The 25,088-nt window shown below is 35.1% G+C and overlaps 1 protein-coding gene across 9 annotated transcripts in view; it reads right to left on the bottom strand.

Annotated features, from left to right (window-relative positions):
• RIMS2 (regulating synaptic membrane exocytosis 2) overlaps positions 1-25,088 on the bottom strand; it is a 586,897-nt gene that overhangs the window by 97,249 nt on the left and 464,560 nt on the right. For 4 of the 9 annotated variants that reach the window (XM_033203206.1, XM_033203203.1, XM_033203204.1 and 1 more), the window contains one exon: positions 15,769-16,010. The exons of the other annotated variants lie outside the window; for them this stretch is intronic. In XM_033203206.1, coding sequence (XP_033059097.1) covers positions 15,769-16,010 — 242 coding nt within the window. The remainder of the gene's footprint in view (positions 1-15,768; positions 16,011-25,088) is intronic. 9 annotated transcript variants of the gene reach the window in all.

Below are 25,088 nucleotides of genomic sequence, written 5' to 3'. Positions count from 1 at the left end.
AAAAGATTTGACAGTTAGTAGGATTAATCCTAGAACACAGTTTATAGAGGATTCTGCATTGCTTTAAAATTGTGCACTGTACTGTATAATTTGGAAGAAAAGAATATTATTCTTCCTTGAGAAAGGAAATAAACTCCAGTTTACCATTTCAGTTAGAAATAAGAAGTGAACTTTCGAACATATAGTCACATGTATTTAGTTATCTGAAATGCCATATCTTTTTTTAACTGTTATGTTAAGTTCAGGGGTACGTGCACAGGATTTGCAGGTTTGTTAGGTCAACGTGTGTCATGGGGGTTGGTTGTACAGATTATTTCATCACCCAGGTATTAAGCCTAGTATCCATCAGTTACATTTCGTGCTTCTCTCCCACCTCCCAACCTCTGCCCTCCCAAAGATGCCAGAGTGTGTTGTTCCCCTCTATGTGTCCATGAGTCCGCACCATTTAGCTTCCACTTGTCAGTAAGAACATGTGGTATTTGGTTTTCTGTTCCTGCATTAGTTTGCTAAGGATAACGGCCTCCAGCTCCATCCACATCCCTGAAAAGAACATGATCTCATTTTTTTTTGTGGCTGCATAGAATTCCATGGTATATATGTACCACATTTTTTTTTTAATCCAATCTATCATTGATGGGCATTTGGGTTGATTTCATGTGTTTGCTATAGTGAATAGTTGAAATGGCATATCTTTCATTGTTCGTTAATTAAATTTATTATTTTTATTTTAAAAATACAGGTATTTTCACTTGTGTAAAAAACATTTTTGTCCTTTTTCTGGAAAAAAACTTTCCAAATGAAATAAATCAAATGAATGCAGAGTTCTTAAATAATCTGTGTATTTTTTTTAAACAGAAATCTATTTTAATGTATTGAAGCAGAATTTTATCAAACTAGTGCTTCCAGTAAGATAACTTCACAACTGACTGGTTAAATGAAGAGGAATTCTGACTGAGAGCAAAGGAGAAAACTTCGGTCACTTATCGTTTCTTTTACACAGATGGCTCTAATTCCAGGATAAAATGACTGCTGGCAGTAGGAAAAGGAAGACAAAAAGAGACAAGAAATTGAGATACTTCAAATGTCAATGGGACTGGAAATGATTTGATAAGAGGTGGGTGGCTGCTGTTCCCCTACCTTTGGGCTACTGTATTTCCTTTGGAAAGGAGGATTTGGGTGAAAGGTGGTGAAGTAAAATTCCTCAGTACCTCAGTTATGAGCACAGTGCCTTTCCTGGAGGCTCTCTGTGGTATTCTTTCTATTCTTTCTTATACTTCTATATTACATGTTGCCTCACTATCAGTTTCTTCATCAGAACATTTCCTCATCTCAACTCATACTTCTGTATCAGCTCTCATATCCTACTCTCACTTTCTAAGCTATTATGAAGTTTCAAGTAAAAAGCAATAAATTCCTCACATTACAAGATCAAAACCAAAACCACCCTTTTAAATCTTTGGATTAAAAGCTACAGAAATTACATTCTTATGTTAGCACCAAACTTTAATGCCTAAGAGAAATACACTAGATTCTACTTTTCCACTGTATTAGTCCCAAGCACATCCTAGGTTACATTAGAAACTATTGCCTCTCTTCCTCATGGTATGCACAGTATACAAATTCAGATCCTATACAGCTGATTTTAAATCAAAAGGTCATTTGTCTTTGTGGATAGAAAGATGAGACATAGTAGTTTAGTATCGTCTGCAATACACTCATATATCATTGGCACTTTTCATCAAGGCAAGCTTTGTAATGTTGACTAATTATTACTTTATGTATTTGTTAAGGCCTGTCTTTCCCATTGGAACAGAGATACCATATGAGGAAGACCCTAGTTGGCACATACCATGTTGTTTGTCACTTAGTGGAAGTTCAACAAATATTTACTGAATAATAATATGTTATATTAAATGTTTATATGGCAGTGAATAATAGAGTATCAGTTAAAAAAAAACCACTTCATCCAAGAATAATATTAGAAGAATCTGTCCACTTAGAGCTGCATCAAAGAGGGAAGATGGATTCATCTTAGTGCTTTTCATTCTATGAAGTCTGCAATGCCAGATAGTTTTCAAAGCCCAAAGGGACAATGAGCCAAGAGTCTTATCTTTTTCCATACTCCTGATATCATTGCTCCTAGTATCATTATTGCTTAGCTAGGATTTTATTATATTTCTAGCAAATAACTGCAACTGTGTCTTTGGAAGTCTTTCTAGTAGGTAACACGGAAAGGACTCAATTGAGTAAATAGCATCTAGCAGCCCCACATACCAATTCAGAATGTATGGGGATTTCATTTAAAATGGCCTTAAAATTGCATTTCTGTTTATACTCTGATGCCCAAAAACCTTAAGGCACTTATAAATTTTAATGAAATTAAAGACTTCTTTTTCTTGTATGTGTTTCTTGGCTCAGAATTAAATTCTTTATGGTTTATTTACAATTACCACTCCTTTACTGATTACTAACATGGACAATCCCTGTTGGCTATTTACATCTTAAAATATGTCCAGTTAAATTAAATAAAGCTTATACTAAATTAAAAGTACTTTCCTGAGGAATTTTTATTTTGAAAAGAAAGATTCCCCCCCCAATAATATGAAAAAAGCTAATTATAAAAATACACTGTCAGCAATAATGGGGGTCATATAAAGAATACCAGCTTTAGAGCTTTATCTGTCAACCATGAAACTGCATCTTAGTTTCCTGATGTGTAAAATGGTTATGACAATAGTTACATCTCAAGTTGTGAAAATTAAACAACAAATTCATGGTATTGCTAATTATGTTTTTTAATGACTGATAAATTCCCTTCTAAATTTTATATTAGAAAAAAAGCTTAAATCTTAATAACTGGTGGGTGCTCTTTGGTCAAGGAAGGTAAGTTATGAAAATTAACGTTTATTTCTATTTGCATTGACTCCCAGGAAGCACACAGGATGTAAATAATAACTTCAAAAATATGTCTACAGTATTTCTTGAATCTCTTTACCGTTTCATCTAATACTATCATTTCTGGTAGACAGAATGGTCCCCCAAAGATGTCCATGCACTGCACCCTGGACTCTGGGAATATGCCACATTACATAGCAAAAGGACCTTTTCAAATGTAATTAAGGTTATGAACCTTAAAATAGGGAGATTTTCCTAGATCACCTGAGTGGGCCCAATCTAATTACATAAGCCCTTAAAAGCAGGGAACCTTCTCTGACTGGAAGGCAGAAGGGATAAGGCAGAGAGATTAAATGCACAAGCAGGATTCAATGTGCCTTTGTCAGCTTGAAGATGAAGGAGGTCATGTGTCCAGGAAAATGGGAACCTGAGGTCCACAACCACAAGGAACTGAGCTCCAACCAACAACTGAATGACCTCGGAAATGGAGTCTTGCCTTGGGTCTTAAGATAAAATCCGAGCATGGATGACACCTTGATTTTGGTCTTGTGAGACACAGAGCAGAGAAGCCAGTAGAGCTCACCTTGTTTTAGGATGGCACGGTAAATGTGCATTGTTTTAAGTTGCTAAGTTAATGATAATGTGTTATGGTCTCAATAGGAAACGAATACACCATAGATCATGCCCTCCTCATTTCTACTCTAATTTTAAAAAAGTCTCTTATTCTTGATCTCTAGTCTTTCTTATTGACAAAATATTTCTAATTTATGTTGTCATGACCCTGCTTGAAATTCTACAATAGATCCCTATTGCCAGCCCTATGGCTCTAACTCCTTCAACAAACATGATTTGTAATCCAGCCTCAATCTCTATTGCTAGTCTCATTTATCACTATGTGTCAAATACTCTCTGCCTGCTCATACATAAGATACCTTTCCATATCTCTGAGTCTAATATTTCCCATGTCCAAAATATCCAGGCCATATTCTCAGCATCTTCACAATGTAAACATTATCCACACTTCAAGGTTAAGATCAACTGGTACCCTGGCAACAATGCTGGAAGGAATCATTTCCACTATTACATTAATGATAATATAATAATATTAATGATAACAGCTAAACTTATGTTAACAATAATATTAATAATAACAGCTGTCATTTAGTAGAAACAGTATATGTTAGACAAAGTTATAAGTGCTTAGTATAAGTGCTCATAACAACCTCATGAAGTAGGATGATAGAGCCCATAATTTTTAAAGCTGAGGAAATAGAGATTCAGAGAAATTAAGTAACTTGCCCATGTGGCAGAATTGGGACCTGAATTCAGGCCTGCTTGAACTCTAAAATTTATGTTTTCTCCATTCTGCCACACTCCCTTACAGAATCTTGCTAATCCTCATCATGTTCCACCTTGTTTTACGTTTACTCAAGCCAACAACTCATTTCCTCTAGTAGATTTTAAGATCCTAAGAATAGAGAAGCTATGAGATAGTAGGGACAATGTTTTGTCAAGTTGTCTTCCATAGCATCCACTAAAATGAGTCTTACAAATAGTGTAGTTGATAAAAATGTTTATTTAATGAAAAAATGTATGAATAAAATTTGTGGCTTAGGGAAATGATTAAAATACCATAAGAAAACATTAGCAAATTATTAATAATTTGATTATGACTGCAACCTTCATGTTTGGAAAGGGATAATTCAAGATAATTTGCATTTGTAGCTGTAGATGTAAGTATTCCTTAACAAAAGCTTTAAAGAGTTCTACTTATTATTTCCATAAACAATAATGAAACACTAGAATATGAGATGATAAATAAGAAACACTTGACATATATCCATATGATCATTTATAGCTTCAAAACATCAATGTATCAGTTTAATAATTTGAGGAACACAGTTTTAAGTTACCTTCTCTGTAAGAGATTAATTAAATTGTTATTCATTCATTTGTTCACTCATTTATTCATACATGCATTCCAACAAATACTGAGTATTTTGTAGATATCAACTATTATCTTAGGTACCAGAGATGTACAAATGAATGAGATATAGCTGCTTCTTTCAAAAAATTTATAGTCTGATGGGATTTGAACAAGTGCAAATAAGTTATAATACATGTTATTGTTAATACACAGATGATTCTTCTTTTTTCTTTTTTTTTTTCTTAGATGGAGCCTTGTTCTGTCACCCAAGCTGGAGTGCAGTAGCACCATCTCGGCTCACTGCAACCTCCGCTTCCCAGGTTCAAGCAATACTCCTGCCTCTGTCTCCCAAGTAGCTGGGATTACAGGTGCCTGCCACCATGCCCAGCTACTTTTTGTATTTTTAGTAGAGACGGGGTTTCACCATGTTGGCCAGGCTGCTCTTGCACTCCTGACCTCAGGTGATCCGCCTTCCTTGGCCTCCCAAACTGCTGGGATTCCAGGCGTGAGCCACTGTGCCCAGCCAGATGACTCCTAAGATTGAAAAAACCTGCTTATAATTTTCTATTTTAAAAAAGTTTATTTTTAACTCAACAAAACCTCCCCGAAACCTGATTAAGAAATGGGCAAAGGTCTCCAATAAACAGTTGTCTAAAGAAGATATACAAATGACCTATGAGCATATGAAAAGATGCTCAATACCACTAATCATTAGGGAAATGCAAATCCAAACCACAATGAGATACCACCCTCATACTCATTAGAATGGCTATTATTGGAAACCCCCCCAAAACAAAAAACATTAAGTGTTGGCAAGGATCTGCAGAAATTAGAACTCTTGTGCACTACTGGGAGGAATATAAACTTGTACAGCTTCTATGAAAAAAAAACAGCTTCTATGGCCTACCCAAGATAATTTATAGATTCAATGCTATCCCCATCAAGCTACCATTGACTTTCTTCACAGAATTGGAAAAAACTACTTTAAAGTTCATGTGGAACCAAAAAAGAGCCCGCATAGCCAAGATAATCCTAAGCAAAAAGAATAAAGCTGGAGGCATCATACTACCTGACTTCAAACTATACTACAAGGTTACAGTAACCAAAACAGCATGGTACTGGTACCAAAACAAATATATAGACAAACAGAACAGAATAGAGGCTTCAGAATTAACACCACACATCTACAACCATCTCATCTTTGACAAACCTGACAAAAGCAAGCAATGGAAAAAGGATTCCTTATTTAATAAAATGTGCTGGGAAAACTGGCTAGCCATATGTAGAAAGCTGAAACTGGATCCCTCCCTTACACCTTATACAAAAATTAACTCAAGATGGATTAAAGACTTAAATGTAAGACCTAAACCATAAAAACCATAGAAGAAAACCTAGGCAATACCATTCAGGACATAGGCATGGGCAAAGACTTCATGACTAAAACACCAAAAGCAATGGCAACAAAAGGCAAAATAGACAAATGGAATCTAATTAAACTAAAGAGCTTCTGCATAGCAAAAGAGCCTATCATCAGAGTGAACAGACAACCTACAGAATGGGAGAAGATTTTTGCAATCTATCCATCTGACAAAGGGTTTAATATCCAGAATCTACAAAGAACTTAAACAAATTTATAAGAAAAAAGAAAAAAAACCAAACAACTCCATCAAAAAGTGGGCAAAGGATATGAACAGACACCTCTCAAAAGAAGACATTTATGCAGCCAACAGACACATGAAAAAATGCTCATCATCACTGGTCATCAGAGAAATGCAAATCAAAACCACAAAGAGATACCATCTCAGACCAGTTAGAATGGTGATCATTAAAAAGTCAGGAAACAACAAATGCTGGAGAGTATGTGGAGAAATAGGAATGCTTTTACACTGTTGGTAGGAATGTAAATTAGTTCGACCATTGTGGAAGACAGTGTGGCGATTCCTGAAGGATCTAGAACTAGAAATACCATTTGACCCAGCAATCCATGACTGGGTGTATACCCAAAGGATTATAAATCATGCTGCTATAAAGACCCATACACACGTATATTTGTTGCAGCACTATTCACAATAGCAAAGACCTGGAACCAACCCAAATGTCATCAGTGATAGACTGGATAAAGAAAATATGGCACATATACGCCATGGAATACTATGCAGCCATAAAAAAGGATGAGCTCATGTCCTTTGCAGGGACATGGATGAAGCTGGAAACCATCCTTCTCAGCAAAATATCACAAGGACAGAAAACCAAATACCGCATGTTCTCACTCATAAGTGGGAGCTGAACAATAAGAACACATGGACACAAGGAGGGGAACATCATACACTGGGGCCTGTTAGGGGGTGGGAGGCTGGGGGAGGGATAGCGTTAGGAGAAATATCTAATGTAAATGACAAGTTGATGGGTGCAGCAAACTAATATGGCACATGTATTCCTGTGTAACAAACCTGCACGTTGTGCACATGTACCCTAGAATTTAAAGTATAACAATAATAATAACAATAGTAATAATTAGAAAACCAGTATAGCAGTTCCTCAAAAAACAAAAATTAAATTATCATACGATCCAGCAATTCCACTTCTGCGTATATCCCCAAAATAATTGAAAGGAGGGCCTGTTAGAAATATTTGTACACCCGTATTCAAAGTAGCATTATTCACAATAGCCAGAAGGTGAAGGAACCCAAGTGCCTACTGACAGATGAATGGATAAACAAAATGTGGTGTATACATGTACATATACATAATGGAATATTATTCAGCCTTAAAAAAGAAGCAACTTCTGATGGGTAGAAATATCTAGAGCAGTCAAATTCACAAAGACAAAGTAAAATGGTGGTTACCAAGGGCTGGGAAGAGGGGAGAATGAAGAGTTATTGCTTAATGGATACATAGTTTAAGTTTTGCAACCGAAAATAATTGTGGAGATAGATTGTGGTGATGGTTGCACAACATAATAAACATATTTAATAACACTTAACTGTACACTTAAAATCGTTAACAGGTAAACTTTATGTCATGTGTATTTTACTACAATTAAAAGTATTTTAAAAATATGTTTTTTAGAAGAAATAATATGAAATCCAATTCAAATTTAAGAAATACTAAATTTGTTTCCATGAACAATGAAACTGCTATCTTTCTTAGCTACATGCTGAGCCTAGATGCTGCATAAGTACCTTAACACAATTTATGATATATTAACACCAGCTTTCACTTCCAGAAAATGTTATGTTTACCTCACCTACAATACTTGAGCCACCTGAAGTTAGTAAATAACATAGAGTAGCATGAGTCAATATTTTAAAATAATGAATGATAGTATTATAAGAGCTAAAACATAGTTATAATTTTAAAGGCAAGAAATATGCCTAAATTTAGTGGTAAAAGCACATTGTTAGAATCCTACACTAACATGCCATATCCTATAGGGTTAGTTTGAGATTTGTGATGATGTGAAAAGATAATACTATTACTTAACATCTCTTTTATTCTTATTACTTAGTTGTTTCCACAGATATTATTGTATTTAATGTAGGCTTGTATATTAATAGGGCATACATCAAGTCACTTTCTGTATAACCTGGTCTGAATGCTGTCCAAAAAAAGTAAGCATTAGGAAGGATGGATCCAGGATTACAGTGAGTTGGCTAGCAATTGAGTTTTTCTATGTTTCCTTAGCAAACATCCACTTAGCGCTATTACATACTAGGTCAGTAGTTTTAAACCTCTAAAAATCTCACTTCTAGTTCTGTAAGAAATTATTTATAAATGATACACATATCCTACTATACTTTTACAATACATAAAATATATGTAGATATTTTAAAAGGTGATTAAAATTAAATAAATATTTGCAAATAGTTATTTGAAATAATAAAATAAGTCTTATGCTCTTAGGAAAAATATTTGAAGTAAAATGCCTTATAATTTCTGAAAACAGTGGCTTAATGCTATGTGGCAGTATTAGATTGTAGTTTGCTTATCAAACCTGTTTGCTCTTTTTCCTGGGCATTCTCTAAGGCTATATTTCCCAACGTTCCATTTTCCAGCATCAGCTTTGTAACTAAGCAGCCAATGGAATAGAAGCAGAAGTGATGTTACCATTTCCAATTCCTGTCCGTAAAAACTTCCCATGTACTGGCTGAAGAGAAAGGGCTCTAAGGCCTTCTAAGAGGGAAAGCCCACAAGATGAAAGAAGTCTTGAGCCCTGCATGACTACAGAAAAGGCGACTGGAAATATCTACTTTGGACTGATATTTGATCAATAAATGAACTTTTGTATTAAGTTTTCAGGGTTTGTATATATTACAGCAGGTAATGTATGTTAGGTAAATACAGTATTTTGAAAGTTTGCTTCCAAGTTCAGTTTTCTCATATTTAGTTTTAATTATGTCACAGTTGAAAAAGAAACATCACAGAGACACACCATAGGCCATGTAAAGTGTAAACCTAGGGTAAGGTTTATTGTTAATAATAGTAGGTATAAATCCATATTTTATTAATCTTTTTGATAACTTAGAATTTCTTGGTAAACTTCTTGTCAGATCTTAAAGTGTTGTATTGTCTTCACTGGGGGCTAATGAAGAACTTAACTAGGAGTAAAAGTTGCAAACTTGGTATTATATTCAAACCACAGTTTCATCGCTATAACCTTTTTAAGCCACTTTCCTATTTTCTCATTATTAGTTTAGTTAAAACTAACACCCTCAGAAACGCATGAGACCATCTCGCATTTAGAGTGAGAATTCTAGGTGAAGCCATATATTAAATATTTGTAAAGTTTAATTTCTTTTTTGTTTTTTAGATTAAAAATTAAAAGTAAGTTCTACTATTTCTTTCCATTCCCCAGTGAAGTGAATCATGTAGCCTCATGGAGTTCATGGGCCTTTCACTGAGGATCACCATATGTGATATAACACCAGACACTGAGAAGAAGAAACTAAACAAGAAAAACAGTTTAACCAAGAGATAGATGACTAAATGATTACAGTTGCTAAATGTTATAACAAGAGTTACTTCAAAGTACTGTGTGAACTTATAAATTATTACAAGATGAAAAGAGCATAGATGCCTGAGTGACCACAGGTTACAACCAATGATCTCCACTTAAGTTCTGGATCTCACCTACCCAATTGTTCCCACAGGTAAGTCCCTCTTATTAAAAAAACAAAGCTCTTCTTTGATTATCTCTCCCCCAAGTTATAGTTCCATTTTAGAATTTCTATTTCTTATTTGTTTAAAAAAATCCTAGAAAGAAGTGTTTTTAACTGTGCTGTCCAGTACAGTAATCACTAGTCACATGTGTCTATTGAAATTTAAAATAATCTAATTAAAAATGTAAAAATTAAAAAGTCAGTTAACTTACCCTAGCCACATTTCAAGTGTTCAGTGGCCACATGTGACTAGTGCTACCATATTGCACAGGACAGTGCAGATATAGATTGCCATCACTGCCAAAGGTTCTATTGAACAGTGCTATTCTAGACTGTAATAGAAAAATTAAAAGTGAAGTCTCCAGATCCAGATTGTTTGGATTCAAATTCCAACTTCTACCCATGACATTAGCTGGGTAAATTGGGGAAATTTATTTCCTGTCTCCCTACATTTTTCCCCCATCTATCGAATGGAGATAATAACTCATTCCTCCTTCATAACTTTGTTGTGAGGTTTAAATGATTCACATGTAAAGGCTTTGAACTGTGTCTAGCACATAATAAGTGCTTAAAAAGCGTTAGGTGTTCATATTTTTATTCTCACTGATTCTGACTCACTTCTTCATTTTCTTTACAAGCTCCCATCAGGCTTTGTCCTCCACTGCAAGGTTTGTCAAGATTTACCAAATTTCTCCATCTTGCCAAATCCAATGGTAAATTATCAGTCTTCATCCTACTTGACCTGTCAGAGCCCCTGCCACAGTTGATCATGTCCTGTTTCTTAAAATATTTCCTTCATTTGGTTTCTAAGATATCCTTTTTTACGTTTCCTTTAATGGTTGCTTTCTCTTAAGTCTTTGATGAATTTTCTTCCTCTTCCTGACCTCTAAATGGTAGAATGTCTTAGGGGTCAGTCTTTGGTTTTCTTTTTGATTGAAGTTACCATAAATAATCTTATCCAGTTCCATGGCTTCAAATGCTACCTGTGGATTACTCCTAAATTACACCCTTTGCTTTGATCTACTGGGCTCTGAATTAATCTATGCAATTAATCATGTAATAACTGTACTTAGATGTCTAATGGACATCTCAAAATCAAAATCATGTCTAAAACAGAATTCTTGATTCCCCCATGAGGACAAATTGGCTACTGATGTCTTATATATACCATGTGATATTAAGTTTTCAATGTACTTTTCATACATTTAAAAATATTATCTTTACAGAAATGCTGTTAGGATAGCACATGTCAATTCCATCAGTCAGACAGACATAATATGACTCAGATCTGCTGGGTAAGTTTTTAAAGAGTCCATATTTAATATATAACCCAGAGTAAGCAATAGATTTCAAGTCTCCTTATTCCCTCTATATGCTCTCTACTAGGTTATGATGCCTATCAAGTCATACTCAATTCTTTAGAAACAGTGATTTAAAAGATGAGCTTCCAATTAACAGGCAATGGAACGTACAAATAGTGTGACAGAAGAGAGGTATAACTTAGCCACTATGTGTGTTGGTCAACATACCTTTATAAAAGGTTTCTCCTTTGCCAATTATTATTTACATATAATTACTGTGATATCATCCAGAATCATTTCACTATTCTTTAGGAAGACCCCGTTTTGCTGAGTTTCTACTCTTCAGAAGGGAGGTAAGTTGGTAAGTTGTCTTGTCTGATCTTGAAATCCATGATGGTACAATAATATTTATTTTTACAAAAGTAAATACCATCTCAAAAAATTGAAATCATTATGATATATCATTCATGACATAATGACTCTTTAACTTAATTACATATAGATCTTCACACAGAGACCAGGAAAACAAAGAGAATACTAAACAAATCTTTGAAAATACAAACATACTAGTGGAAAACACACAAAGAATTTATTTGTTTCAGGCAAGTTACTCAATACATCTTATATATTTATGTCTGAAGAAAGAAGCTATTATAAGATACAGCATTATAAAACTAGTTCATTGCTGTAGATAATTACTTTTGATAATTTAATATCTAAGCTACTAGATCATACGCTCAAATACTGAAATTTGAAGATTTGTTTCACATACTTTTGGGGCTTATGATTCCAGTTTTTTCTTAAGAAAATAAAGCATAATTAAAATCTTATTTTAAACACATATACATATACACACAAATACAGAACTTAGAAATCCATTGAAAGTTTGAAGTCCAGTAATTTTTGGCTATGCTACAGTTAAACTTGGGCTTTAAAATGAGAGATAATCTGAATTCTATTGTCAGCAGGTCAAGTCTATTAGGTGAGTAGGTATGAATAACTGCAAATTTTAAGAACTATTAAAAATGTACCCATTATAATATCACCGAATAGTAATGAACACAATGACAAAGAGACTTTATCGTTTGCTATGTAATATATAGGAATGAACTTTATGATATAACAAAAAACAAGACTACATTTCTTAAATCTGCCAACATGTCAAGGTTTTTGAGATAAAAACCTATAACTACTCATACATGAAAACCAAATCGGTATTGTTACAGAATCTCAATGTATGGTCAATAGATCTATAATTTTGTAATACAAATACTATCAAAGAAAGATATATGGGATAGTTATGCCAAAAATGTAAAGACATGAAATTGGTCGTTTAGAAATGCTGACCCTTCTGTGTTTGAAATATTCTACATCTTAACTTCTGTGATACTATTCTGTCATAATTTTGGTCTTTTCTTTGTGATTGTTCCTTCTTCTTCTTCTTGGACTTTTCCTCCACACAATTCTAAAATGCTTATCTTCCACAGGGCATTGTCTTGGCCTACTGCTATTTTATCTGTATCATTCTTCTTGGGCAATTTCAGCCATATTCATGAATTTAAGTATTATCTAAACTTTGTAACTCTCATATTTATGTCCCTGGTCCTGACACAAGCTTCAAAAGTGTTTATTTAAATGTTCTAGACATTTCCACTTGGAAATTTTCACAGATATCACAAATTCAAAATTTCCTAAATCAAAGATTCATTCTCTTCCTCTTTCCCCAACATCTCTCTCTCTCTTTTTTTTTTTTTGTGTGTGTGTGTGGGGGAGTGCAAGACAGAGTCTTGCTCTGTCACCCAGGCCGGAGGGCAGCAGCCAATCTCGGCTCACTGTAACCTCTGCCTCCCGGGTTGAAGCGATCTCATGCCTCAGCCTCCAGTGTAGCTGGGACTACAGGCATGAGTCATCACGAAGGGCTAATTATATTTTTGTAGAGATGGGGTTTTGCCATGTTGCCCAGGCTGGTCTCGAATTCCTGACCTCAACTGATCTGCCTGCTTTGGCATCCCAAAGGGCTGTGATTATAGGCATCAGTCACCATGCCCCAACCACTCCTCTTATATTTCCAATATCCATTAATGGCACTACCATCCACTCAGTGATGCAAGTCAGAAATATGGGAGTCATCTTAGAATTTTCTCTCCTTCACCTCCTCATATCCAATTAGTCACTTAATCAGGTAACTGACTACTAATTTTGCTCTTTAAAAATTCCCTGAATCTATCATCCCCTCTCTATCTTTATTACAACTGGCTTAGTTTAGGATCTTATCTTTTGTCTGAATTATTGTACTTCTCCATTAATTCATCCTTAAATGCTCTTTTCCAGGTGTGGACTTAAGTTTACCTCTTTATTGTAGCCCCACTAGAATATAAGCTCCAAGATAAGAAGGATTTCTGTCTCTGTTTTCTTCAGGATAGTCCCTGGCAAATGATAGGTATACAAAAATTATTTGTTACATAAACAAATGGCAGCCTGAATGGGCTAAAAACTATACATAAAGTACATACAAATATGACCATATCAATCCTCTACTGAGAACCTTTTAAAACTTCCTATCATCTATAACTGTGATCTGAGATGCTCTATGACCTGGTCTCTATTTATCTACTAGCCTCATCTCTAGCTATTCAGTCCAATATTTTATGTTAAAATTATGTAACTGCTTATCATTCCTGCACATATCATGGATCTATGCCTTGTTTCTTACGGTTTCTATCTAGAACACCTTTCTAATTGTCTTTTACCTGGTTAGCAGCCACTCGAGTCACTGAGATGGTATCTCTGATTAGGTATCATCTCCAGGAATTCATTCCTGGAATTCCAGGTTGAGTCAAGTGGCCTTCCTCTGAGCATCCAGTGTACCTTCTACGTAATTCTAGATTCACCACTGGTGTATGACCTTGAAGCAATCTGTTTAAGTATCTGTCCTCTATTAGACTGTAAGCAACTTGGGTTATAAATGATTTCCTATTCATCTTTTTTCTTCATGTGTCTGGCACACGGTAAGTGCGCAATATTTATACATAACAACCCTGAATGAATGGAATTAATTATTTAGTTTCATATATTTTCTAAATTGTAGTCTTATTAACGTCCATTTGAGGTTCCTAATTTAAAAAACATTAGTAGACTTTATTTTTTAGAGAAATTTTAGATTGACAGATGTTTGTAAGTTTTAAAGAAAAAAATATAATGAACTTCTATTAGAGAAGTATAAAAAAATCTCAATTTCAAAAGGCCAACATGTATCATATTAGCACAACATAGTTAATTATGTATAAATATTAACAATTTTAAAAGTCACTAAAGTATGATCTGTATGTTCACTGTCCATAAATTAAACTTCTACTTATACATTAAAATGCAAAATAGCATTTTAAAACAATAAAAAATCCTATAACAAACATCACTTTAAATATCTTTAGTTACAACCAGAATATAAAAAATACCACCAAATAATTATTTCAACATAATATTGTTAAATAAGACTAAATTCCCAAAATTACAATTATAGTTTGTAAAAATCAAGATTAGCCGGGTCCAATAATTAAAGTAACCTTAAATTATTTTGTGCTGTAGATTTATATCTGACTTCTATGTATGAGAGTCCTAGTAGTCAAGCATAAATTAGATTTAATCCAGCTGCCTATAATTTATTTTGCAATAACAGAAACACCATATTACATGCATTTGTTTGTTAAGTAGAAGATATGCTATTATTTCCAAGATACCAAGGATTTAATGTTTAATTATCAACACCCATTTGAAAAAAAGACATCGCTCTGATTCACAAATTTCTTAATTGCCAACAGTGGCTTTTCTGAGTAGGAGTGTTGTCTATAATTTGTTTTTGCAGATGTGATTTAGCAACTGAATTTTAAAGTAGCAAAGCTTTGAATATCTTCACTGTCAGCAGAAAATTCCTCCATCCCTGCTGCTGGAGAATATTGCTGTTTGAAGTTTTAACAGGGAAATAAAAATTGCAGTGAGAAAATTGATAACTACTGGCAAATGTTGCTTACAAACTGAAAAGGAAGTTGGGTTGTCAGCAATACAGGAACTGTATTATTCACACAAAATATGAGGAATCATCTTCACAGTATCTTGCTGGGAATGGAAATTAATTTAGCTGGTTCCAACTTGAGGAACCTAAAGAAAAGCAAATATCCCCCATTTCAGATTATCTTTACAAAGGATCAGCAACTGGCAATTGGGTGTCACAGCATAACTCTTCGCTGAGGAGGAAAGACATTATCTACATTTTAAGAACGCTAGCCAAGGTTCATTTTGAAGCAGGCTCATTGATCACTGGAAAAAACATCATTGTTGATTTCAGAAAGGTTAACTAGTTTAAAATGCCCTTTCCCTCTGGAACATGTCATCATCCACATATTACTGCAATAAAACGAGTAAGAGAAGAGAAATATATCTTGTAGTGACAACTCAAATATGAAGTTAAAAGTAACATTAGAATTCCTACCCGTTTGGCTGAGCTGGGAAGCACTGCGACTTTTCCGTGACAGACCAACAATAGCTACCATTTTGGCACCAATGCTAGAGCGCCGCTTTTTGCCACTGGTGCCCAAGGCGCCCACTGCAGTGTCAGACTGGCTGCCATCATTCTTCTCCAGTGAGCACATGTCTCCACTGATGCTGGTGCTTTTTGTCATGTTCTTCCCTGATATGCTCATTTGTCTGCTTTGCATTTTGGATGTAAAGACACTGTCAGCCGATGGATCATTAAAAGTGAGGACAAGAGTAAAAAGGAAAAGACAGAAAATGCATTTTAGATAAAACATTTAGAGTATAATTAAATTATATCATCTAATGGAATATATTTTTAGGATTTAAAAAATTTCAAGTACCATGGTCTTGATTTTGTGCTTTGCTACTCTGGGCCAACCTTACAGCAAATATGCAAAATCAGATTTATGATTTTATTTCTACGGTCAAAGACAAGGTGCAAGTTTGCATGGTCACAGAAAAAAAATTCATGAGAAATCAGTGGGTTCATTTAAGACACTATGCTGTCCTGCAAGTGGAAGTATGCCTTTAGGTAGGCATACAACATAAGGGAGAAGTTTACGAAAACATTCTTCTGTACTTTACTGTTGCTTTCAAAAAGAAATTAGACAAGTGGGAAAATTTTACCAAAAAAATAAAAAAAGGCCAATAATATAGTATCCATTTCAAGAGTGGCCCTGTAACTTTTCTCATAATAAGGTTTATCTAATAATGGTTAAATTTTCTAAAAAGACTTGCTATTTTCATTAGCTTTGAATTAAAAAATACTTTATTTCACTTTACTTAATTTCATCATTACTGATATAAATCTATATTACAAAAATAAAGAAAAGAAAGATTTCCTTCTTGCATTCTTTTGAAAGAAAGAAAAATCATTATCAGTTTTCCAGACAGTGCACCAGAAAGCAATCAATGAATCACTGAGGCATGTGAGCTGATTAATAATCTACTGCAAGACTAATACTGCAATTGGGAGTAATTAAAGAAATGACTTTGGATTTTTCCACGATTTCTGGGGTATGGTAGAGGTAGATTAGAAAGTGAAGAATCTGGAAGCAGGCTATCTAGCTAGTCCCCATAAACCTAGGAGGAATATGAGGGAAGAAGTCTGTTTTGCAGGAATGAAAAGACTTATTTACACATCAATTTTTGACTCAGTATTGGGGAAAGTTTTATTTTGGTTCTGATAATGAATGTTTAATATATAAAGTAATAAAAAAGAATAAGAATCAAGAAACAGAAATATCTTTAAACATTACTTAAAGGATGGGAATTAGAAAACTAACCTATTGAGGTGAACTCTTATATCTAATTCAATATCTTGGTCTTCCAAAAAAAAAGTGTTTTCTATCCTAGAGTAAAATCTGGTTAAAATCTGGTTAAAGGCTAGGACCATATATTACTTTTGTTAACCTATGTAATATCTTCTCCAAGTATTTAAGAGGGAAAAGACCCAGTGTGAAATTAAAAAAATATATAGTGAAGTATACTATTATATCCCTCACATTCGTTTTAAGAAAAACTGTGGCATACATAGTCAGAAACAGGACAGAGAGAGTCCATGTGTGTATGTGTGTGTGTGTGTGAGAGAGAGAGAGAAGGCACAGGCAGGTGAAGAGAGAGAGAAGAGAAGAGAAGAGAAAAGAGAAGAGAATATGTTTCTGTAATATCCTGAACTGATAATTTTCTTTTTTTTTTTTTTTTTTTTTTTGAGACGGAGTCTCACTCTGTCGCCCGGGCGGGAGTGCAGTGGCCGGATCTCAGCTCACTGCAAGCTCTGCCTCCTGGGTTTACGCCATTCTCCTGCCTCAGCCTCCCGAGTAGCTGGGACTACAGGCGCCCACCACCTCGCCCGGCTAGATTTTTGTATTTTTTAGTAGAGACAGGGTTTCACTGTGTTAGCCAGGATGGTCTCGATCTCCTGACCTTGTGATCCGCCCGTCTCGGCCTCCCAAAGTGCTGGGATTACAGGCTTGAGCCACCGCGCCCGGCCTGATAATTTTCAACTTTGTTTGATTTTAATAGACAGTAAAAAGACAAGGCTTGTTATAGTTTAAAAGGGCCAAAGTTTAACAGAAACTAAGGCTTTATAACATATGTTCCATAGTTAGAATAAACTAGTGTTTCTGTTATATAGCAATTTTTGGGTGGGCACAGTAGCTCACGCCTGTAATCCTAGCACTTAGGGAGGCTGAGGCAAGATGACTGCTTAAGCTCAGGAATTTGATACCAGCCTGGGCAACATGTGAGACCCCATCTCTACAAAAAAGTAAAAAATTAGCCAGGCATAGTGGCACATGCCTGTAGTCCCAGCTACTTGGGAGGCACAGGTGGGAGGATCACCTGAGCCCGAGAGGTTGAGGTTGCAGTGAGCCGAGATGGTGCCACTGCACTCCAGCCTTGATGACAGAGTGAGATCCTGTCTCAGAAAAAAGAAAAAGAAATTTTCACTGAAAACATATACTTTTCTAAAGAGCCACCTAATCTACTAATTACCAAGGATGTCAAAGATACATTCACAAAATTGTATCTTGTGATTTTTGCAATTGAATTTTTATGTTTGAATATCAAGGCTATAAAGAACTTGACCAAAATCAAATAAGCTACTACAATAAAATACTAATGGGAACTGATACATCATTTTGTAGATAATATTTTAATAAGAACTTGGTTTGAAACAAGTACACTTCTCTTCAACCTAACAACTTTAATAAAGCATTATTTACAAAAGGAGTTATTTATTTTTATTCATTTTTAGAGACGGCGTTTTGCTCTGTCACCCAGACTAGGGTGCAGTGGTATAATCATAGCTCATAGTAATCTTGAACACCTGGGCTCAAGTGATTTTCCTGCTTTAGTTTCCTACGTAGCTAGGACTACAGTGCATGCCAGCACACCCGGCTAATTTTGCTGGGGGCGGGGGCAGGGTAGACAGAATCTCACTGTGTTGCCCGGGCTGGTCTCAACTCCTGGACTCAAGGGATCCTCTCTCCTGGGCCTCCCAAAGACCTGGGATTACAGGCGTGAGCCACCGAGCCTGGCCCAAAAGGGGTTATTAAATGTTTTATAAGATGGATACTCTTTTTATTTCCTTGAACTTAGAGATCACTAGGGATGAGTTTATGAACAGTGGCACTAGAGTGGTTTGTTTTGATGAGAGAAAAGTTGAGGCTAGGGTTCCTTTTCTTTCTTCACTGCACATCATCTAAAACTATAAGCAAAAAATGTAAAAAAACAAGCTACCATTTTTTTTTTTTGAGATGGAGTTTCGCTCTCGTTACCCAGGCTGTAGTGCAATGGCACAATCTAGCTCACTGCAACCTCCACCTCCTGGGTTCAAGCGATTCTCCTGTCACAGCCTCACAAGTAGCTGGGATTGCAGACATGCACCACCATGTCCAGCTATTTTTTTTTTTTTTTGTATTTTTAGTAGAGACGGGGTTTCTCCATGTTGGTCAGGTTGGTCTTGAACTCCTGACCTCAGGTGATCCTCCTGCCTTGGCCTCCCAAAGTGCTGGGATTACACACGTGAGCCACCGTGTCTGGTCACAAGCTACCAAAATTTTTAAAGTTTTGGGACTCTTGATCTATGAAAAAGTGTTTAAAGTTTTGGGACTCTTGATTTATCAAATACTTTGTAGTAAAGAATTTGTAATTATGGGCAATATTTTAAAATGCTCAGTTTGGTTAGGAAAAGATGCATTACATTAGCAATTGTTTTAAAAGAGAAATTTTATAAGGGTTTGGAAATACAGTATGTTTCAATACTTCTGGTGGGATCTCAGTGATAGATTTCTAAAGAGCAACTTGGCAATATATGTCAAAAGCCTTAAAAAGAAACAAGCCTACCCTTTAACCTGACAATTCTAGTTTAGAATTTATCACAAGGGAAAACTTAGCAATGTGTACAGATTTAGCTATAATGATATTTACTGCACAATTGATTATAATAGCAAAAAAAAAAAAACAACAAAATAAAAACAAGGGGAGAAAACCCACAAATGTCCAACAATAGTGGGTGTTTAAATAAATTATGTTCATCAATAAAAGACAATGCACTTTTGAAAATGCTGTTATATATAAATGTTTATGGACATAAAAAGATATTCTTGATGGCAGGGGATGGGGAGGGAGAAGCAGATATTTGTAACTTAGCTTTGGGTGACATATGTATTAAATATGGATTCACCCTACTACTAGGGGACATAGGCAAATTCACATCCCAGAGTTTTTCCAGTGACAGAAATCCAAAAATAGTTTTATAAAAAAAGAAGAAATATTTTGTGCTAAACTAAGTAATTTGAAAAGCCTAGATTCATGAGATGAGGTACCAGTCATCTGCACAAAAGGAGAATGAAGAGAATATGATGAAAAATAAAATTATGTGTTCAGAAAAATTTTATTTTTAGGAGAAAAATATAAATGTACGTAGCCAAAAATATGAAATGATATATTGTGACCAGTCTGCTAAAAGTCATTTTAATTTTTTCTGGTTGATAGCTATGTTTTAAAAAAAGTTTGTCTTTTTCTATTTTTTTTTTTCCAGAATAAACATAAAAAGTGTTGGTAATCAAAAAAAAAAACTAAAACAGACAAATGAAAAAAGCAATCAAGGACCAACATCATTTCTTTTATGTAATTATTCAACCCACATCAGTTCATGTCACGGGTTAAAGGTACAGTATGGATTTCTAGCTAATCCTAACAGATTACTACACAATATATTGAGTGTTGATATAGGGTGTTCAGTTCTAGAAAGGGACACTGTTTTTATATTTCTAAATATTGTTTTGTGCATATTTATAATTTTTGGCTTTAGAAAAACAATACAAACTATATATTTAGTATTATCAAAGTTAAATATATAAAACTGCCAATACAAGAGGCTGATTTATGGCCAAATTATAGTTGTTGAAAAGTTGTATCCTGAATGGTTAAAGAAAAAGGCAAATCTAGTATTGTCAATCATTAGGAGAAAAGTAACAAATAACTACAAAGCAAGTGAAATATGAGTATTCCCCAAATACATAAATAGCATATTAGGGATTATTGGAGGATGTGATTAAATTAAATGAAGTTTATATGCTATAGGGCCAAAAGTTTTCATTGATAGGTTTGAATGCATAGAGGTAAGTGGTTTGGCTTCAAGATAATAAATAGCAAAGATGAGACAAAGACAAATTCTGAGTCTTAAGAATGCATAGTCATGCCAAAACAAATATTTCATCATATTAGAGCTGAGAAGATAGTCTGGAAAAAGTTTACCAAGGAATGAAAGACTGGGGTGATTCTATGGAGGCCTAACAGCTAATACAATGGAGTATTAGGACTGTGGCACAGGGACAGAAAAGACATTGAAGAATAGAAAGTAGACAGAGATAGTTCCAGGAGTGAAACTATTTATAGCATCTTTGGCAAGGAAGTGGTAATAGAGAGGGCTTGTAGTGTTCAAGAGTTTGAAGACAATAGCATTCTGGTAGATTAGAAACAAACCCAGTAGGACTGGTCAAGCTCCTAAACATGTTATCTTGAAAGGCTTACTTCCTTTTTCTTCCCACTGTTGTGCTCCCTGAGCCAGGTGCCACAAATTAACTGAATACCTGTTACTATTATAATTCATACTTCATCGCACCAGTTGGCAGTTATTGGATACATGTCTGGATTTTAAAGTGCCATTTCTCGCATGTTCTTTGCAGGGAAAAAAACAGCAACGACAACAACAAAAAATCTGGCTTCTGTCTAAAGTTCTCCTTTTATGTAAAAACTTCTCTATATTAAATACCATTTCTTTCCTAAAACGTGGTAGCTGAAATTATTATTATCCTAATTTACTACATAATAAACTTTATTTCACTTTAACTCAAATTACTATCTATGATTTTAGGCTAGTAAACTAGTAATCATTTATTCAACAAAGATTTAATGAACACCTATTATGACAAATATGGGGATACAAAAATGATATGACATAGTCTCTTTGATTAATTTGCTGGCAAGTATCAGCATGTAAAACACAAATATGGCTGCATAAGAACTTGGTTTTTGTTTACAACTGAAATTCCAACGTTCAACTCTAATGTCAAGAAACCTTAATTTAGTTAAATGAAAACCTCTCTTTGAAGAGTATGTAAAAACTGAGTTTTTCATACTAACTCTTTGACTTCTGGAGATGACAGAAATTTAAAGTTTAGTATTTTTAACATTATTGCAAGTACTATATATAAATACATTATGTTAATATGCTTGAATGTATTAGTATAGTATCTAAACGTATTAGAGGTCGTGTGTGTGTGTGTCTGTGTCTATGCCACAAAATGTCCAGGGTTAGGGAGAAATATTTGGCTAATTAACAAAGTATATTTAGTCAAAAACATCTGCCTTGATTATAGCCATTAGTAATTAATTTGTGTTTAACCTTCTTAAGTCTTAGGTCTCATGGCAGGAAGCAGTATTTCAGGGGTCACAAGGTAGGTCACTGCTTAATTGGGATAATTTAAGGAGCATCCAGGAGGCCTGTCATTTCCAAAATTCCTTTCCCAAGAGCTTGTTAATGCCAAAAATTCCAATGTATTAAATATTTCTTTTTTAAAAAAATGATTTGTTTCTTAAAGTTTGCTCCCTTTTAACATGTCACATTCCTAGGATTTGGACATTCTTATTTAAAAGATATTTACTTTCGGCCGGGCGCAGTGGCTCATGTCTGTAATCCCAGCACTTTGGGAGGCTGAGGCGGGTGGATCACCTGGGGTCAGAAGTTCGAAACCAGCCTGGCCAAAATGGCAAAACCCCATCTCTACTAAAAATGACAAAAATTAGCTGGGCATGGTGGCGGGCACCTGTAATCCTAGCAACTCAGGAGGTTGAGGCAGGAGAATCCCTTGAACCCGGGAGGCAGAGGTTGCGGTGAACCGAGATCACACCATTGCACTCCAGCCTGGGCAACAAGAGTGAAACTCCATTGCAAAATAAATAAATAAATAAAATAAAATAAAAAATTATTTGAAATAAAACTAAATTAAAAGTAGTAGGCTACATAGCAGGCACTATTCTCAAAATTAAGAGGTATAGCATAGAAAAGGACAGAATACTCCTGTTTCATGGAACTTTCATTTATACTGTCATAGTGAAAGACAGTAAACAAGTAAATAATTGATAATTTTAGATAGTGATATGTGATCTGAAGAAAATAAGATGGAATAAAATAACAAGGGACTGAAAAGTTTGGGGACAACATTAAATAAGGTTGTCAAGGAAGGCCTCTCTGAAGAGGAGACAATTGATCTGAGCTCTGAATGATGAACCCAGTCAGATAAAAGAAGCATGTTCTAAGCTTAGAGAGGAGCAAGTGCAAATATCCTGAGGCAGGAATGAGAATGTTTGTTGGAGAAAATTTACAAAACTAAATATAAATGGAATGAAGTGAAGGTGAGCATTGTAGATAGGATAAGGCCTACCTGTGCGGGGACAAATGCACAGCCTGCATGACTTACTCATATTTAACTGCCTATTCAGGTATTACATCAGCGCTGCCCTAAGACTGTGAGAACTTAGAATGCACAGGTTCTTGTATCAGGAGACTTGGGATTCAGCTCAGTATTATGACTCCAAATATAACATCAAAGGGCATTTTGGAGAGATCATGGCTATCTTCCTTAAAAGTGATAAATTTATGAAGGCTAAATCTTTTTTTTTTTTTTTTGAGGCCGAGTCTCGCTCTGTCGCCCGGACTGGAGTGCAGTGGCCAGATCTCAGCTCACTGCAAGCTCCGCCTCTCGGGTTCCCGCCATTCTCCTGCCTCAGCCTCCCGAGTAGCTGGGACTACAGGCGCCCGCCACCTCGCCCGGCTAGTTTTTTGTATTTTTAGTAGAGACGGGGTTTCACCGTGTTAGCCAGGATGGTCTCGATCTCCTGACCTCGTGATCCGCCCGCCTCGGCCTCCCAAAGTGCTGGGATTACAGGCGTGAGCCACCGCGCCCAGCTAAAATTCTTAAGTCTGTCTATATATTGAACCTTTACTATCTCTTGAATTTATAAATTATCTACCAAATTATTGAATAATAGACCTCTCCCTCCACCATGAGTTTGAAAGAAGTTAAAGAAAAATTTTAAATGTATTATGTTATATATCGTAAGCATATGTTTCTCTGTTTATTACACCATGCTCATGGTTCCTAATCATTTGTCTATTATCAAAGGATAATTTTTCAGTATCTTTTATTATGCTAGTTATATGTCCCTGCACTCTCTCTAGCTGTGTTTTGTCTTCCTTAAAAACAATTAAACACAAAAACTACATTTAAAATGTACATGTTTCAAAAATAGGTGTTATTTGCTTTCTCTGTGGATTTAAGATAAAAATGTATACAAAAACTATGATTTTAAAATGTCTTCATTATAACATGTATCTTACAAAAACTGTATCTCTTCTCTTCTCAGCTACTTTTTTTTTTTTAATCATCCTGAGAGAGATGACCTGGTTTCCATTTTGTTTCTTTTTCTCCTTGAATTTTTAGTTCAAGCATTTCTGGACTCAGCTAATTTAAACCATAGTAAACATCTTGCCACATATTGATTGATTCCTTTAGCAAACATCTACCTTGTATCTACTTGGTGATAGGTCCCAAGGACACAAGTGGGGCTAAAATGGTACCTGCCCTCCATGCTCTGGCATACAGGGGCTGAAATTGACAAAAAGGAAGAATACATTGTTTTCTTCACATAAAAAGGGAATTTTCTCTAACTGTTCTGTTCAAAGCAAGTATCCATTTCTAATTATCTACCTAGAGGTGCCACTTTTTCTAAATTGTGCAAAGCCTCCATTTAGGCAAATGGTAGCTTTGGCCCTGTGGTCAATAAGAACAATAAATAAGACATGAGACATAGTTATGATCTAAGGGGCATATGCTTTAGGGGTACAAATATGAGTGAAAATGCTTATACAAATTAGCAAAAGAAAAGTTATAAGTACAGAGAAAAGGGACATAAACCCAGTGTTAGGAAATTTCACTAGAGGGAAGGATACTATTGAGAATCAGAGATGAGAAAAGCTTTATAAACTTGAGTCTTGAATGGTGGGTAAAAATTATGACATGTAGAGAGAGAAAAATATTCAAGAGAATATTATAAATAATACAGTGGTTAGAATGCACATGTCATGGTTTTAAGATGCAAAAATCTTCAATAATAGCAAGCTGAATTCAACAATACATTAAAAAGATCTTTCATCATGACCAAGTGGGATTGATCCCAGCGATGCAAAGATGGTTCAACATATGT

Source organism: Trachypithecus francoisi, unplaced genomic scaffold (assembly GCF_009764315.1).
Source record: "Trachypithecus francoisi isolate TF-2019V2 unplaced genomic scaffold, Tfra_2.0 Lachesis_group7, whole genome shotgun sequence".
NCBI classification, from domain to species: domain Eukaryota; kingdom Metazoa; phylum Chordata; class Mammalia; order Primates; family Cercopithecidae; genus Trachypithecus; species Trachypithecus francoisi.
Note: the sequence above shows the minus strand (reverse complement) of the source record. Positions and strands in the feature narration are given on the sequence as shown.